The sequence below is a fragment of the Leopardus geoffroyi genome, assembly GCF_018350155.1.
Source record: "Leopardus geoffroyi isolate Oge1 chromosome C3 unlocalized genomic scaffold, O.geoffroyi_Oge1_pat1.0 chrC3_random_Un_scaffold_41, whole genome shotgun sequence".
Lineage (NCBI taxonomy): Eukaryota > Metazoa > Chordata > Mammalia > Carnivora > Felidae > Leopardus > Leopardus geoffroyi.
The window spans coordinates 47,390-64,564 of NW_025543556.1; the positions used below are offsets into that span (position 1 = coordinate 47,390).

At 39.1% G+C, this 17,175-nt stretch overlaps 1 protein-coding gene across 1 annotated transcript in view; it reads left to right on the forward strand.

Moving 5' to 3' along the window:
* LOC123595661 (ankyrin repeat domain-containing protein 26-like) overlaps window positions 1–17,175 on the forward strand; it is an 81,327-nt gene that overhangs the window by 34,598 nt on the left and 29,554 nt on the right. The window contains exons 8-13 of the mRNA XM_045473344.1: window positions 2,370–2,440; window positions 2,771–2,864; window positions 6,987–7,057; window positions 7,388–7,481; window positions 11,830–11,882; window positions 12,227–12,320. Of these exons, the coding sequence (XP_045329300.1) occupies window positions 2,370–2,440; window positions 2,771–2,864; window positions 6,987–7,057; window positions 7,388–7,481; window positions 11,830–11,882; window positions 12,227–12,320 (477 nt within the window). The remainder of the gene's footprint in view (window positions 1–2,369; window positions 2,441–2,770; window positions 2,865–6,986; window positions 7,058–7,387; window positions 7,482–11,829; window positions 11,883–12,226; window positions 12,321–17,175) is intronic.

Below are 17,175 nucleotides of genomic sequence, written 5' to 3' on the forward strand. Positions count from 1 at the left end.
AAATTGAGGGGTGCCTGGCTGGCTCCAGTCCGATCAGAGTCTGCCTTTGGCTCAGGTCATGATCTCCATGTTCTTGAGATGGAGCCCTGCATCGGGCTTTCTGCTGTCAGCAGAGCCTGCATTGGATCCGTTGTGTCCCTCATGTTCTGCGCCACTCAGACTCATACTCTGTATCAAAAAATAAACGTTAGGGGCGCCTGGGTGGCGCAGTCGGTTAAGCGTCCGACTTCAGCCAGGTCACGATCTCGCGGTCCGTGAGTTCGAGCCCCACGTCGGGCCCTGGGCTGATGGCTCAGAGCCTGGAGCCTGTTTCCGATTCTGTGTCTCCCTCTCTCTCTGCCCCTCCCCCGTTCATGCTCTGTTTCTCTCTGTCCCAAAAATAAATAAACGTTGAAAAAAAAATTAAAAAAATAAATAAATAAAAAATAAACGTTAAAAAATGTGTGTATATCTCTATACACACACACACACACACACACACACACACTTATATAAGTGAAACTATTAATGAAAGCACTTAATCAAATAGAGGAGAAATGTTCAATCAAATGTTTAGTTTTTTTTTTCCCTCTCACTATGAAAAAGCATGCTAAATTTGTCTTTCTTTCTTACACAGCCAGAAGTGTGATTTACAGATTTGTAGCACTTTACCAATGCAAATATCTGGGGACAGCTTTTCTGATATGCTTTTACTACAAACCCTTAATCTCTTCATCAGAGTACATGCTAAAGCAGCCTAACGTAAACAGTATGGACATGAAATGATTGAGGAACTTTAGTTTCGCAAGACTCGTTTATTTCCATGTCAGTGGCTTTCCCTTGCCTCTGATGGTCATGTAAAGGATCTACTACTGGGTCAAAGAGGTGCTATTTGTACCGTAGTCTGTGAGCATTGTCCACTCAGTGGTATAGAGAGGAAGTAAGTTAAAAGGATTATAAGTGGAAAAAAGTACTGTTGGCTAGTGGCATTGGCAAAGTTTTTTGAAGTACTGAGGAGATATTCTGGGCCTCATGCTCCCCATTTGCTACCACTTGCGGTGGAATGAAGAATAACTTCAGTATAATTTGTATAGGGGAAAACTTGTATTGACAGGCCACCTGCCTAAACTATCACATTGTATTGGAACACAAACTATAGCAACAGTAATCATGCTACATGCAGACACTTAGAGCTATGTGACACGTACCCTTCTAAGTTGTTCATCTATTATTTCCTAATTTAATCTTCCCAACATCTCAGTGGGGCAGATACTATTATTTATTTTGAGATCATTTTTTTTAAGGTCCTTTGTTTTGAGAGAGACAGAGAGACAGAGAGACAAAGAGAATGTGGGGAAGGCGTGTAGGGAGAGAGAGAAAAAGGGAGAGAGAGAGAGAGAGAATCCCAAGCAGGCTCCTCACTGTCCATGCAGAGCTCGATGTGGGGCTCAATTACATGACCCTGTGATCATGTCCTGAGCTGAAATCAAGAGCCAGACACTGAACCGACTGAGCCACTCAGGTGCCCCAGTAGGTGCTATTATTACCTTCATTTTACAGATGCAGAGATTGAGACATGGAAGTTTTAGGTAGTGTGCTCAAGGTCATACAGCTCATAATGAGCAGAACTGGGAAATCAGACCCAGGCATTATGGCCCCTACTAGGATATTACTTCTCAAATTCTTCCATGAAATATCTTGTCACTGAAAACAGCATGTTCAGTTTTATAATCATGAGAATAGCAACGTCATTCACCTATGTGAATATGTAAAATCATAGTTGATGTGGTCCTTGGAATATGAAAATAGAAATGTTTACCATAAGGTAAATTCTTATATTTCCTCCATTTGACCAATAGATACATTTGTACATTTATGTGATCATATATAATTTTAAAATATTAACAATGTTATGTTTTTGTAGGAGACTAAGGTTGGTAAACTATTCTGTTAGAGTATTGAAACATTTCATCTTTGTAGGCCATAGTCTCTGTGGTAGAAGCTGAACTCTTTTGTTATGACCTCAAAGTAGCCTTCAGTCAGCATGTAGAGGAGAGAGTGGCTGGCTCCAAAAATATTTTACTTACAGCGGCACTTGGGCGGGTCAGTTGGCTGAGGACCTGACTCTTAATTTCCACCCAGGTCATGATCCCAAATCCCACATCATGAGACCGGTCATGAGACCGAGCCCCACATCAGGCTTCGCCCTGAGCTTGCAGCCTGCTCACCATTTTCTTTGTCTTCTCCCTCTGTCTCTTTTCCCCACTTCTGCATGCTCTCTCTGTCTCTCTCTCTATCTCTCTCTCAAGTAAAAAAAAATAGTTACAGAAACAGATGATAGTGTTCTACTAGATTTTCAGTGGTTAAAATTATTTTTTTCTCTATTTTAGTTGCAAGAAGAACAGGAACGACATGCAGAGGCCGTAAGATATGCTGAGGAGATAAAAGATCATGTGCAAAAGTATAATTTAAACCTCACATAAAATAACTTGTTTATTTATAAAGCAGATAAACAGTGTAGTATGGGAAAGGTACTAGTTATGCCAGTATATCATTGTTAATCTGGATACAAATTCCAGCTTTGAGCTATTTTTAAATGCAGAATTGTGGCATATTATCTCTCAATTTTGCACCTTATCCACAAAACACGATGAGAAAAATCGCACAATTCCCAAATCTTCCTCTTGACAAAATTTTAAGAATTTCTATAATACCCTCATTTGTTCAGAAAGTATGTGATGTTGTTTTAAATTTATGTGTGAGAATAATTATCTTAAGATCTGCATTTTAGGCTACAGGTTAAAAATGCCATGCAAGAAGCAACCATCAAACATCAAGCGGCCCAGATTCAAGATCTTGAGAGCAACGTGATAAAGACAAGATTGGTAAGTCGATCTCTTAATGTCTGTCCTACTGAAAAGGAATCCGTATTTCACTAGTAGTAGTACATAAGAATGTTTTGGATCACATGGAAAGGCCCACTGATCCAAATATTTGGTTGATATTGTTGCTATTTGCTATTAGCGATGGAATTCTTCGATAGAGATGAAGTTGATTGAACTCATAAAGTAATGACCTTTATAGTGAGATTTTCATAAAAACATTGTGAGAATCAAAAAAAAAAAAGCAACATTTTATATAAACCACATTGAGCATTTGTTTTAGTCCACCTTTGGCTACTGTTAATGTGGCTGTGAACGTTGGCATACAGATGTGTGAGTCCCTGCTAATATTTTTCAGCGTGTTTCAAACGTCCCCAATCTTTGAGTGGTCATTTGATCTTGAATTCTGACATTCTCTTGTAATCTCATCCCTTCAGTGAGAGTTTGAGAACGGGTTATTTTAATGATGATTTGTTGTAATTTGTAATTACAAGTTTGCAATTTATTATCTTCATTAACAATGACCGGCAGATCTTTATGCAAACGTCCTTCTCAAAGGAATGGACTTTTCTCCTTGTTGGATTTTGTAAAGGAAAAGAAATGCCAGTGAAAAAGGAGAAATGGCTGCTCTGTCCGGGCCTTACCTAGTAACATAGTGCTCCTACCATTGCAAGTTCAGACTCATTTTTTTTTTCCATTCACTTCAGTTAGTCAGACTTTCAGAGATTTCACAATTCAATCTCAGAAAAGACTAATGTGCCATTCAGGATTCTCATTTATTGCTATGTAGTGAAACCCCAACTGTTTTCCAAGCAGAACAGTTAATGTCCTCGAACTCTCACCCTCCTTTGGAGGATGCTCATTGTAAATCCTAAGTGGGAACAATGAGGTAGATACACGGACCAACTCATTTCTGTCAGTCACAAAAGCTATATAATATACATGCCAGTTTCATTAGACAGCTATACCCGTCAGGGGAACTAGAACATTCTGTTGAAGGGTCCTTTTTGTGGCTGAAGAGACATTGAAAATTACTTCCTTTTCTAGACGTCTTATTAATGAGTCACATTGTATTAGGGAACTTTTCATGCGAGTAACATGATACTCAGTTGATCAGTCTTCTATGAATGAGAGTGCGAGGCATTGTCCTGCTACTGTGTCCTGAAGAAATCTTTAAGGTCTCAAAAACTAAAATTTGTAAGAATATCCTAAACTGATGAAGTTTATTAAAGAATAATGAGGGATTTAGTGTAGATACCTATAGAAAGGAATTAGGGTTATGGCATGAAATTACCTGCCACTTTAAGGTGTTCCCTGTGGGGGGGGGGGGAACTTAGATAGCTGTCAGCCAACTCAGTCCATAGCTCTGACTTCTCTAGAAGGTCCTTATCTCCTGAATCCCCAAACCAGGGGCTACCTGGGTGAAGACATTTGATGCACACAATTTTGAGGTGAAGAATCTGGATTGGGAAGAAGAGGTAGCTCTAGCCAACTTAACCTTCCTAACAATTTAGTCAAGTATACATCTGAAAGGAACTTCAGAAGACTTCCATAAGTTGAAATCTCTATGGACTAAGAAATTACTCCAAAGGAAACAAAGGCAAACCAGTGATCATCCAGCCCTTGTGATAAATGTCGTGTTATAAAGAAAAGTGAGACAAAGTATGCTGGTCAGCATTCTAAGAGTAAGGGTGCCCCATAAGACTCAATGAGAAAAACACACTCAAAGTAACACTGAAAAGAGTCCAAATAAAATGTACACGATTAGCTGTCTACAAAGGTACTTCATGTCAAGTAATTATTTTTGAGTGTGTGGCTGAGGATGTTGTCTATGAGCATCTAGATGGAAGAGCGAAAAGGACACATGGACTAGGTAAAGGGGCCAAAGCTGGAAATGTGAATTAGAGAATCTGGTTTCGAAGCCTGAAGAGCAATTCAAAACACAGATAGCAAGGGGCAAGGACTTAATGTCAGGGGTTGCTGTCCTTCAGAATTACAGTGTGGTTAAAAGAGCAGAGGGAGGGCATGGTCATTTTTCTCAGCTGCTGCTGAAAAGTGAACCAGGATACAGACGTTAATAAAAAAAAAAAAAAAAAAGAGGTTCTTGATGACCCTCAAAATGTCTTAGTGGAATAATAGGAGTGAAAGTTAGAGTTTAGTGTAAAAGAAGGATATAAGTAAAGAAAAGTTGATTCTGTGGATGAGACGATACATTAAAGAATGCTTGAGTCCACTGCAAGGGGAGAAGCAGCGTGATAGGTGGACAAAGCTTCAAAAGTTAAGCAAATGGTTACTAGAAAAGGAGAAATTGAAATCTTTTTTCCTTATGCAGCCAGTGCTGGGATTTACAGATTTGTAGCACTTTACTAACTGCAAAGCTCTGGGGCCAGCTTTTCTGATATGTTGTTACCACAAAGCCTTAATCTCCTCATCAGAGTACCCACTAAAGCAGCCAAATGTAAACAGTATGGACATGAAATGATTGAGGAACTTTGGTGTAGCAAGGCTCATTTATTTCCATGTCAGTGGCTTTCCCTTGCCTCTGATGGTGATGTAAAGCATCTATTACTCAATCTAAGAGGTGCTATTTGTACCGTAGTCCATGAGTATTGTCCACTGAGTAGTATAGAGAGGGAGTTTGTTAAAAGTATTATAAGTGGGGAAAAAAAGTACTGTTTGCTAGTGGCATTGGCGAAAGTTGTGTGAAGTACTGAGGAGAGATTCTGGGCCTCATGCTCCCCATTTGCTGCCACTTGCGGTGGTATGAAGAATGACTTCAGTATAATTCGTAAAGGGGACCACTTGTATTGGCATGCCACCTGCCTTAACTATCTCATTGTATTGGAATGCAAAATACAGCAAAAGTAATCATGCTAAATGCATACACTTAGAGCTATGTGCCATGTACCCTTCTAAGTTGTTCATATATTATTTCCTAATTTTATATTCCCAAGATCCCAGTGAGGTAAATCCTATTATTATTTATGTTTCAGATCACTTTTATATGATTCTTCATTTTGAGAGAGGGAGAGAGAGAGAGAGAGAGAGAGAGAGAGAGAGAGAGAGAGATTGTGGGAAGAGCAGGTAGGGAGAGAGAGAGAGGGAGGGAGAGAGAGAGAGAATGCCAAGCAGGCTCCTCGCTATCCACCCAGAGCTGGATGTGGGGCTCAATCACGTGACCCTGAGATCATGTCCTGAGCCAAAATCAAGAGCCAGACGCTGACCCGACTGAACCACCTAGGTAGCCCAGTAGGTGCTGTTATTACTTTCATTTTACAGATGCAGAGACTGAGACACGGAAGTTTTAGGTAGTGTGCTTAAGGTCATACAGCTCATAACCAGCAGAATTGGGAATTCAGACCCAGGCTTTCTGGCTCCTACTAGGATACTGCTTGTCAAACTCTTCCATGAAATATCTCGATGTCACTGAAAACAGCATGTTCAGTTTCATAATCAAGAGAACAGCAGTGTCACTCACCTATGTGAATTTTGAAAATCATAGTTGATATGGTGCTTGGAATATGAAAACAGAAATGTTTACCATAAGGTAATTTCCTATATTTCCTCCATTTGACCAGTAGATACATTTGTATGTTTATCTGATCATATATAATTTAAAAATATTAACAACGTTATGTTTTTGTAGGAGAGTAAGATTGGTAAACTATTCTGTACCAGTATTGAAATGTTTTTGGCTTTGTAGGCCATAGTCTCTGTTGTAGAAGCTGAGCTCTTTTGTTATGACCTAAAAGTAGCCATCAATCAGCATGTAGAGGAGAGTGTGGCTGGGTCCAATAAGATTTTAGTTACAGGGGTGCTTAGGCGGCTTAGTTGGTTGAGCGTCCTGACTCTTCATTTCCACTCAGGTCATGATCCCAAACCCCACATCATGAGACCGGTCATGAGACCAAGCCCCACATCAGGCTTCGCCCTGAGCTTGCAGCCTGCTTAACTTTTTCTCTGTCTCTCCCTCTGACTCCCTTCCCACTTGTGTGTGCTCTCTCCCTCTCTGTCTCTCTTTCAAGTACAAAAAAACAAAGAACAAAAACATTTACTTACAGAAATAGGTGATGGTGTTCAACTAGATTGGCAGTATTTAAAATTATTATTTTTTCTTTATTTTAGTTACAAGAAGCACAGGAACGACATGCAGAGGCCGTAAGATACGCTGAGAAGATTAAAGATCATATGCTAAAGTATAATTTAAACCTCTTAGAAAATAGCTTGTTTATTTATAAAGCAGATAAGCAGTGTACTATGAGAAATGTATTAGTTATGCGAGTATATCATTGTTAAGCTGGATACAAATTCCAGCCTTGAGCTATTTTGAAATGCAAAATTTTGGCATCTTATCTCTCAATTTTGCACCATTACCACAAAACACAACGAGAAAATTGGCACAATTGCCAAATCATCCTCTTGATACAATTTTAAGAATTTCTGTAATACCCTCACTTGTTCAGAAATTACACGATACAGTTTTAAAATTATGTGTGAGAATAATTATCTTAAGATCTGCATTTTAGGCTGAAGGTTAAAAATGCCAGGCAAGAAGAAACCATAAAACATCAAGGGGCCCAAATTCAAGATCTTCAGAGCAACTTGCTAAAGGCAAGTTTGGTAAGTCGATCTCTTAATGACTGTCCTACTGAAAAGGAATCCTTATGTCACTAGTAGAAGTACATAAGAATGTTTTGGATCATATGGAAAATTTCAGTGATCAAAATATTTGGTTGATATTGTTCCTGCTTGCTACTAGTGATGTAATTCTTCTATATAGGTGATGTAGATTGAATTCATAAAGTGATGATGTTTGTGGTGAGATTTAAATAAAAATATTGTGAGAATCTAAGAAGAGCAACATTTTATATATACCACAGTGAGCATTTGGTTTAGTCCTCCTTTTGGCTATTGTATATAAAGGTGTTGTGAACATTGGCATACAGATGTGTGAGTCCTTGCTAATATTTTTCAGCGTGTTTCAAACGTCCCCAGTCTTTGAGTGATCATTTCATCTTGCATTCTAACTTTCTGTTGTAAACCCAACCCTTTAGTGAGAGTTTCAGAAAGAGTTCTTTTAATGATGATATGTTGTAATTTAAAATTACAAATTTGCCACTTATTCTCTTCATCAACAATGACTAGCAGGTCATTATGCAAACGTCCTTCCCAAAGAATAGAGTTTTCTCTTTGTTGGATTTTGTAAAGGAAAAGAAATGCCAGTGAAAAAGTGGAAATGGCTGCTCTGTCAGGGCCTTACCTAGTAACATAGTGCTCCTACCATTGCAAGTTCAGAAACTCATTTTTTTTTTTCATTCAGTTGAGTTAATCAGCCTTTCAGAGATTTCACAATTCAATTTCAGAAAAGACTAATGTGCCATTCAAGATTCTAATTCATAGATATGTAGTGAAACCACAACTGTTTTCCAAGTGGAACACTTAATGTCATCCCACTCTCACCCTCCTTTGTAGGATTCTCATTGTAAATCCTAAGTGGGAGCAATGAGGATGATACACTGACTAACTCGTTTCTGTCAGTCACAAAAGCTATATAATATACATGTAAGTTTCATTTGACACCTATACACGTCAGGGGAACTAGAACATTCTGTTGACTGGTCCTTCTTATGACTGAAGGGACATTAAAAATTACTTTCTTTTCTATACGTCTTACTAATGAGTCACACTGTAATAGGGAACTTTTCATGCGAGTAATATGACACTCTGTTGAGCAGTCTTCTATGAATGAGAGTGCTAGGCATTGTCCTGCTACTGTGTCCTGAAGAAATCTTTAAGGTCTCAAAAACTAAAATTTGTAAGGATATCCGAAATTGATGAAGCTTATTAAAGAATAACGAGGGATTTTCTGTACATCTCTATAGAAAGGAATTAGGGTTATGGCATGAAATTACCTGCCACTTTAAGGTCTTCTCTGTGAATCAAAAACTTAAGATTGCATTCGGCCAACTCAGTCCATAGCTCTGACTTCTCTAGAAGGTCCTTATCTCCTGAATCCCCAAACCAGGGGCTACCTGGGTGAAGACATTTGATGCACACAATTTTGAGGTGAAGAATCTGGATTGGGAAGAAGAGGTAGCTCTAGCCAACTTAACCTTCCTAACAATTTAGTCAAGTATACATCTGAAAGGAACTTCAGAAGACTTCCATAAGTTGAAATCTCTATGGACTAAGAAATTACTCCAAAGGAAACAAAGGCAAACCAGTGATCATCCAGCCCTTGTGATAAATGTCGTGTTATAAAGAAAAGTGAGCCAAAGTATGCTGGTCAGCATCCTAAGGGTAAGGGTGTCCCCTAAGATTCAAGAAGAAAAACACACTGAAAGTAACACTGAAAAGAGTTCAAATAAAATGTACACGATTAGCTGTCTACAAAGGTACTTCATGTCAAGTAATGATTTTTGAGTGTGCGGTTGAGGATGTTGTCTATGAGCACCTAGATGGAAGAGCGAAAAGGACACATGGCCTAGGTAAAAGGGCCAAAGCTGCAAATGTGAATTAGAGAATCTGGTTTTGAAGCCTTAAGAGCAATTCAAAACACAGAGAGCCAGGGGCAAGGATTTAATGTCAGGGGTTGCCGTCCTTCATAAATAAGGTGGGGTTAGAAGTGCAGAGGGAGGGCATGGCATTTTTCTCAGCTGCTGCTGAGAAGGGAAGCAGGATAAAGACCTTAATAAAAAAATTTTTTTTAAAAAAAGGTCCTTATGGGGCGCCTGGGTGGTGCAGTCGGTTAAGCGTCCGACTTCAGCCAGGTCACGATCTCGCGGTCCGTGAGTTTGAGCCCCGCGTCAGGCTCTGGGCTGATGGCTCAGAGCCTGGAGCCTGTTTCCGATTCTGTGTCTCCCTCTCTCTCTGCCCCTCCCCCGTTCATGCTCTGTCTCTCTCTGTCCCAAAAATAAATAAACGTTGAAAAAAAATTTTAAAAAAAAGGTCCTTTATGACCCTCAAATTTTCTTAGTGGAATGATTGGAGTGAAAGTTAGATTTTAGTGTAAAAGAAGGAAATAAGTGAAGAAAACTTGAATCTGTGGATGAGATGATACATTAAAGAATGTTCGACTCCACTGCAAGCGGAGAAGCAGTGTGATAGATGGACAAAGTTTCAAACTTAAGCAAATGGTTAATAGAAAAGGAGAAATTGAAATCTTTCTTTCTTATGCAGCCAGTGCTGGGATTTACAGATTTGTGGCACTTTACCAACTGCAAAGCTCTGGGGACAGCTTTTCTGATATGCTGTTACCACAAAGTCCTAATGTCTTCACCAGAGTACCTGCTAAAGCAGCCTAACGTAAACAGTATGGGCATGAAATGATTGAGGAACTTTAGGTTAGCAAGACTTCATTATTTCCATATCAGTGGCTTTCCCTTGCCTCTGATGGTCATATAAAGCATCTACTACTCAGTCTAGGCGGTGCTATTTGTACTGTACTCTGTGAGCATTGTCCACTGAGTAGTATAGAGAGGATGTAAGTTAAAAGTATTATAAGAGGAAAAAAAAGTACTGTTGGCTAGTGGCATTGGCGAAAGTTGTGTGAAGTACTGAGGAGAGATTCTGGGCCTCATCCTCCCCATTTGCTGCCACTTGCAGTGATATGAAGAATAACTTCAGTATAATTTGTACACGGGGCCACTTGTATTGGCATGCCACCAGCCTAAACTATCTCATTGTATTGGAATGCAAAATACAGCAAAAGTAAACATGCTAAATGCATACACTTAGAGCTGACTATGTGCCACGTACCCTTCTAAGTTGTTCATGTATTATTTCCTAAATTTATATTACCAAGATCCCAGTTAGGTAGATACTATTATTATTTATTTTGAGATCACTTTTTTAAGGTTCCTTATTTTGAGAGAGAGAGAGAGATAGAGTGAGAGAGAGATAGATTGTGGGGATGGGAAGGTAGGGAGAGTGAGAAAGAGGGAGAGAGACAGAGACAGAGAGAGACAGAATTCCAAGAAGGCTCCTTGCTGTCCACGTAGAGCCCGATGTGGGGCTTAATCACGTGACCCTGAGATCATGTCCTGAGCAGAAATCAAGAGCAACACGCTGAACCGACTGAGCCACTCAGGTGCCCCAGTAGGTGCTGTCATTACCTTCATTTTACAGATGCAGAGACTGAGACATGGAAGTGTTAGGTAGTGTGCTCAAGGTCATAGAGTTCATAACCAGCCGAATTGGGAATTCAGACCCAGGCTTTCTGGCTCCTACTAGGATACTGCTTGTCAAACTCTTCCATGAAATATCTCGTTGTCACTGAAAATAGCATGTTCAGTTTCGTAATCACGAGAATAGAAATGTCATTCACCTATGTGAATATTTAAAATCATAGTTGATGCAGTGCTTGTAATGTGAAAACAGAAATGTTTACCATAAGGTAATTTTCTATATTTCCTCCATTTGACCAGTAGATACATTTGTATGTTTATCTGATCATATATAATTTATAAATATTAACAACGTTATGTTTTTGTAGGAGAGTAAGTTTGGTAAACTATTCTGGAAGAATGTTGAAACATTTTTGGCTTTTTGGCCATGGTCTGTGTTGTAGCAGCTCCACCCTGCTGTTATGACCTAAAAGTAGCCATCAATCAGCATGTAGGGGAGAGTGGCTGGGTCCAATGAGAAGTCAGTTACAAGGGCACTTGGGTGGCTTTGTTGGTTGAACGTCCTGACTCTTAATTTCTGCTCATGTCATGATCCCAAATGCCACATCATGAGACCAGTCATGAGACTGAGACCGACATCAGGCTTCACCCTGAGCTTGGAGCCTGCTTACTAGTATCTCTGTCTCTCCCTATGACTCCCTTCCCCATTTGTGTGTTCTCTTTCTCTCTCTTTCTCTGTGCCTCACTAAGTCAAAAAAAAAATAACATTTGGTTACAAAAACAGGTGATGGTGTATTACTAGATTGTCAGTAGTTAAAATTATTTTTTTCTCTTTATTCTAGTTGCAAGAAGCAAAGGATCGAGAGGCAGAGGCCATAAGACATGCGGAGAAGATGTAAGATTATATGCAAAAGTATAATTTAAACCTCACAGAAAATACCTTGATTATTTATACAGCAGATAAGCGGTGTAGTACAAGAAATATACTTGTTATGCCAGTATATTATTGTTAACCTGGATACAAATTCCAGCTTTGAGCTATTTTGAAATGCAAAATTGTGGATATTATATCTCAATTTTGCACCTTATCCACAAAACACGAGAAAAATGACACAATTCCCAAATCTTCCTCTTGATACAATTTAAAGAATTTCTGTAAGACCCTCATTTGTTCAGATATTATATGGTATTGTTTTACATTTATGTGTGAGAATAATTATCTTAAGATCTGCATTTTAGGCTAGAATTGCAAAATGCCAGACAGGAAGAAACCATCAAACATCAAGCGGCCCAAATTCAAGATCTTCAGAGCAACTTGTTAAAGACAAGTTTCGTAAGTCCGTCTCTAAATGTCTGTCCTACTGAAAAGGAATCCGTATTTCACTAGTACTGGTACATAAGAATGTTTTGGATCACATGGAAAGGCCCACTGATCCAAATATTTGGTTGATATTGTTGCTATTTGCTATTAGCGATGGAATTCTTCGATAGAGATGAAGTTGATTGAACTCATAATGACCTTTATAGTGAGATTTTCATAAAAACATTGTGAGTGTCTAAAAAAGCAACATTTTTATATATACCACAGTGAGCGTTTGGTTTAGTCCACCATTTGGCTACTGTTAATAATGCGGCCGTGAACGTTGGCATACAGATGTGTGAGAGTCCCTGCTAATATTTTTCAGCGTGTTTCTTTTTTTTTTTTTTTTAACTTAAATCTTTTTATTTATACACTGTATTATTGTACTGGTGCTCAAATGTTTTTTTTTTTTTTATAATATATGAAATTTATTGTCAAATTGGTTTCCATAAAACACCCAGTGCTCATCCCAAAAGGTGCCCTCCTCAATACCCATCACCCACCCTCTCCTCCCTCCCACCCCCCAACAACCCTCAGTTTGTTCTCAGTTTTTAACAGTCTCTTATGCTTTGGCTCTCTCCCACTCTAACCTCTTTTTTTTTTCTTTTTTCTTTTTTCCTCCCCCTCCCCCATGGGTTCCTGTTACGTTTCTCAGGATCCACATAAGAGTGAAACCATATGGTATCTGTCTTTCTCTGTATGGCTTATTTCACTTAGCATCACACTCTCCAGTTCCATCCACGTTGCTACAAAAGGCCATATTTCATTTTTTCTCATTGCCACGTAGTATTTCATTGTGTATATAAACCACAATTTCTTTATCCATTCATCAGTTGATGGACATTTAGGCTCTTTCCATAATTTGGCTATTGTTGAGAGTGCTGCTATGAACATTGGGGTACAAGTGCCCCTATGCTTCAGTACTCCTGTATCCCTTGGATAAATTCCTAGCAGTGCTATTGCTGGGTCATAGGGTAGGTCTATTTTAAATTTTCTGAGGAACCTCCACACTGCTTTCCAGAGCGGCTGCACCAATTTGCATTCCCACCAACAGTGCAAGAGGGTTCCCGTTTCTCCACATCCTCGCCAGCATCTATAGTCTCCTGATTTGTTCATTTTGGCCACTCTGACTGGCGTGAGGTGATACCTGAGTGTGGTTTTGATTTGTATTTCCCTGATAAGGAGCAACGTTGAACATCTTTTCATGTGCCTGTTGGCCATCCGGATGTCTTCTTTAGAGAAGTGTCTATTCATGTTTTCTGCCCATTTCTTCACTGGGTTATTTGTTTTTCGGGTGTGGAGTTTGGTGAGCTCTTTATAGATTCTGGATACTAGCCCTTTGTCCGATATGTCATTTGCAAATATCTTTTCCCATTCCGTTGGTTGCCTTTTAGTTTTGTTGGTTGTTTCCTTTGCTGTGCAGAAGCTTTTTATCTTCATAAGGTCCCAGTAATTCACGTTTGCTTTTAATTCCCTTGCCTTTGGGGATGTGTCGAGTAAGAGATTGCTACGGCTGAGGTCAGAGAGGTCTTTTCCTGCTTTCTCCTCTAAGGTTTTGATGGTTTCCTGTCTCACATTCAGGTCCTTTATCCATTTTGAGTTTATTTTTGTGAATGGTGTGAGAAAGTGGTCTAGTTTCAACCTTCTGCATGTTGCTGTCCAGTTCTCCCAGCACCATTTGTTAAAGAGGCTGTCTTTTTTCCATTGGATGTTCTTTCCTGCTTTGTCAAAGATGAGTAGGCCATACGTTTGTGGGTCTAGTTCTGGGGTTTCTATTCTATTCCATTGGTCTATGTGTCTGTTTTTGTGCCAATACCATGCTGTCTTGATGATGACAGCTTTGTAGTAGAGGCTAAAGTCTGGGATTGTGATGCCTCCTGCTTTGGTCTTCTTCTTCAAAATTCCTTTGGCTATTCGGGGCCTTTTGTGGTTCCATATGAATTTTAGGATTGCTTGTTCTAGTTTCGAGAAGAATGCTGGTGCAATTTTGATTGGGATTGCATTGAATGTGTAGATAGCTTTGGGTAGTATTGACATTTTGACAATATTTATTTTTCCAATCCATGAGCAGGGAATGTCTTTCCATTTATTTAAATCTTCTTCAATTACCTTCATGAGCTTTCTATAGTTTTCAGCATACAGATCCTTTACATCTTTGGTTAGATTTATTCCTAGGTATTTTATGCTTCTTGGTGCAATTGTGAATGGGATCAGTTTCTTTATTTGTCTTTCTGTTGCTTCATTGTTAGTGTATAAGAATGCAACTGATTTCTGTACATTGATTTTGTATCCTGCGACTTTGCTGAATTCCTGTATCAATTCTAGCAGACTTTTGGTGGAGTCTATCGGATTTTCCATGTATAATATCATGTCATCTGCAAAGAGCGAAAGCTTGACTTCATCTTTGCCAATTTTGATGCCTTTGATTTCCTTTTGTTGTTTGATTGCTGATGCTAGAACTTCCAGCACTATGTTAAACAACAGCGGTGAGAGTGGGCATCCCTGTCGTGTTCCTGATCTCAGGGAAAAAGCTCTCAGTTTTTCCCTGTTGAGGATAATGTTAGCTGTGGGCTTTTCATAAATGGCTTTTATGATCTTTAAGTATGTTCCTTCTATCCCGACTTTCTCAAGGGTTTTTATTAAGAAAGGGTGCTGGATTTTGTCAAAGGCCTTTTCTGCATCGATTGACAGGATCATATGGTTCTTCTCTTTTTTTTTGTTACTGTGATGTATCACGTTGATTGATTTGCGAATGTTGAACCAGCCCTGCATCCCAGGAATGAATCCCACTTGATCATGGTGAATAATTCTTTTTATATGCCGTTGAATTCGATTTGCTAGTATCTTATTGAGAATTTTTGCATCCATATTCATCAGGGATATTGGCCGGTAGTTCTCTTTTTTTACTGGGTCTCTGTCTGGTTTAGGAATCAAAGTAATACTGGCTTCATAGAATGAGTCTGGAAGTTTTCCTTCCCCTTCTATTTCTTGGAATAGCTTGAGAAGGATAGGTATTATCTCTGCTTTAAACGTCTGGTAGAACTCCCCTGGGAAGCCATCTGGTCCTGGACTCTTATTTGTTGGGAGGTTTTTGATAACCGATTCAATTTCTTCTCTGGTTATGGGTCTGTTCAAGCTTTCTATTTCCTCCTGATTGAGTTTTGGAAGAGTGTGGGTGTTCAGGAATTTGTCCATTTCTTCCAGGTTGTCCAATTTGTTGGCATATAATTTTTCATAGTATTCCCTGATAATTGTTTGTATCTCTGAGGGATTGGTTGTAATAATTCCATTTTCATTCATGATTTTATCTATTTGGGTCATCTCCCTTTTCTTTTTGAGAAGCCTGGCTAGAGGTTTGTCAATTTTGTTTATTTTTTCAAAAAACCAACTCTTGGTTTCGTTGATCTGCTCTACAGTTTTTTTAGACTCTATATTGTTTATTTCTGCTCTGATCTTTATTATTTCTCTTCTTCTGCTGGGTTTGGGGTGTCTTTGCTGTTCTGCTTCTATTTCCTTTAGGTGTGCTGTTAGATTTTGTATTTGGGATTTTTCTTGTTTCTTGAGATAGGCCTGGATTGCAATGTATTTTCCTATCAGGACTGCCTTCGCTGCGTCCCAAAGCGTTTGGATTGTTGTATTTTCATTTTCGTTTGTTTCCATATATTTTTTAATTTCTTCTCTAATTGCCTGGTTGACCCACTCATTCGTTAGTAGGGTGTTCTTTAACCTCCATGCTTTTGGAGGTTTTCCAGACTGTTTTCTGTGGTTGATTTCAAGCTTCATAGCATTGTGGTCTGAAAGTATGCCTGGTATAATTTCAATTCTGGTAAACTTAGGGAGGGCTTTTTTGTGACCCAGTATATGATCTATCTTGGAGAATGTTCCATGTGCACTCGAGAAGAAAGTATATTCTGTTGCTTTGGGATGCAGAGTTCTAAATATATCTGTCAAGTCCATCTGATCCAATGTCTCATTCAGGGCCCTTGTTTCTTTATTGATCGTGTGTCTAGATGATCTATCCCTTTCTGTAAGTGGGGTGTTAAAGTCCCCTGCAATTACCACATTCTTATCAATAAGGTTGCTTATGTTTATGAGTAGTTGTTTTATATATTTGGGGGCTCCGGTATTCAGCGCATAGACATTTATAATTGTTAGCTCTTCCTGATGGATAGACCCTGTAACTATTATATAATGTCCTTCTTCATCTCTTGTTACAGCCTTTAATTTAAAGTCTAGTTTGTCTGATAGAAGTATGGCTACTCCAGCTTTCTTTGGCTTCCAGTAGCATGATAAATAGTTCTCCATCCCCTCACTCTCAATCTAAAGGTGTCCTCAGGTCTAAAATGAGTCTCTTGTAGACAGCAAATAGATGGGTCTTGTTTTTTTATCCATTCTGATACCCTATGTCTTTTGGTTGGCGCATTTAATCCATTTACATTCACTGTTATTATAGAGAGATACGGGTTTAGAGTCATTGTGATGTCTGTATGTTTTATGCTTGTAGTGATGTCTCTGGTATTTTGTCTCACAGGGTCCCCCTTAGGATCTCTTGTAGGGCTGGTTTAGTGGTGACAAATTCCTTCAGTTTTTGTTTGTTTGGGAAGACCTTTATCTCTCCTTCTATTCTAAATGACAGACTTGCTGGATAAAGGATTCTCGGCTGCATATTTTTTTCTGTCTAGCACACTGAAAATCTCGTGCCAATTCTTTCTGGCCTGCCAAGTTTCAAAAGAGAGATCAGTCACGAGTCTTATAGGTCTCCCTTTATATGTGAGGGCACGTTTACCCCTTGCTGCTTTCAGAATTTTGTCTTTATCCTTGTATTTTG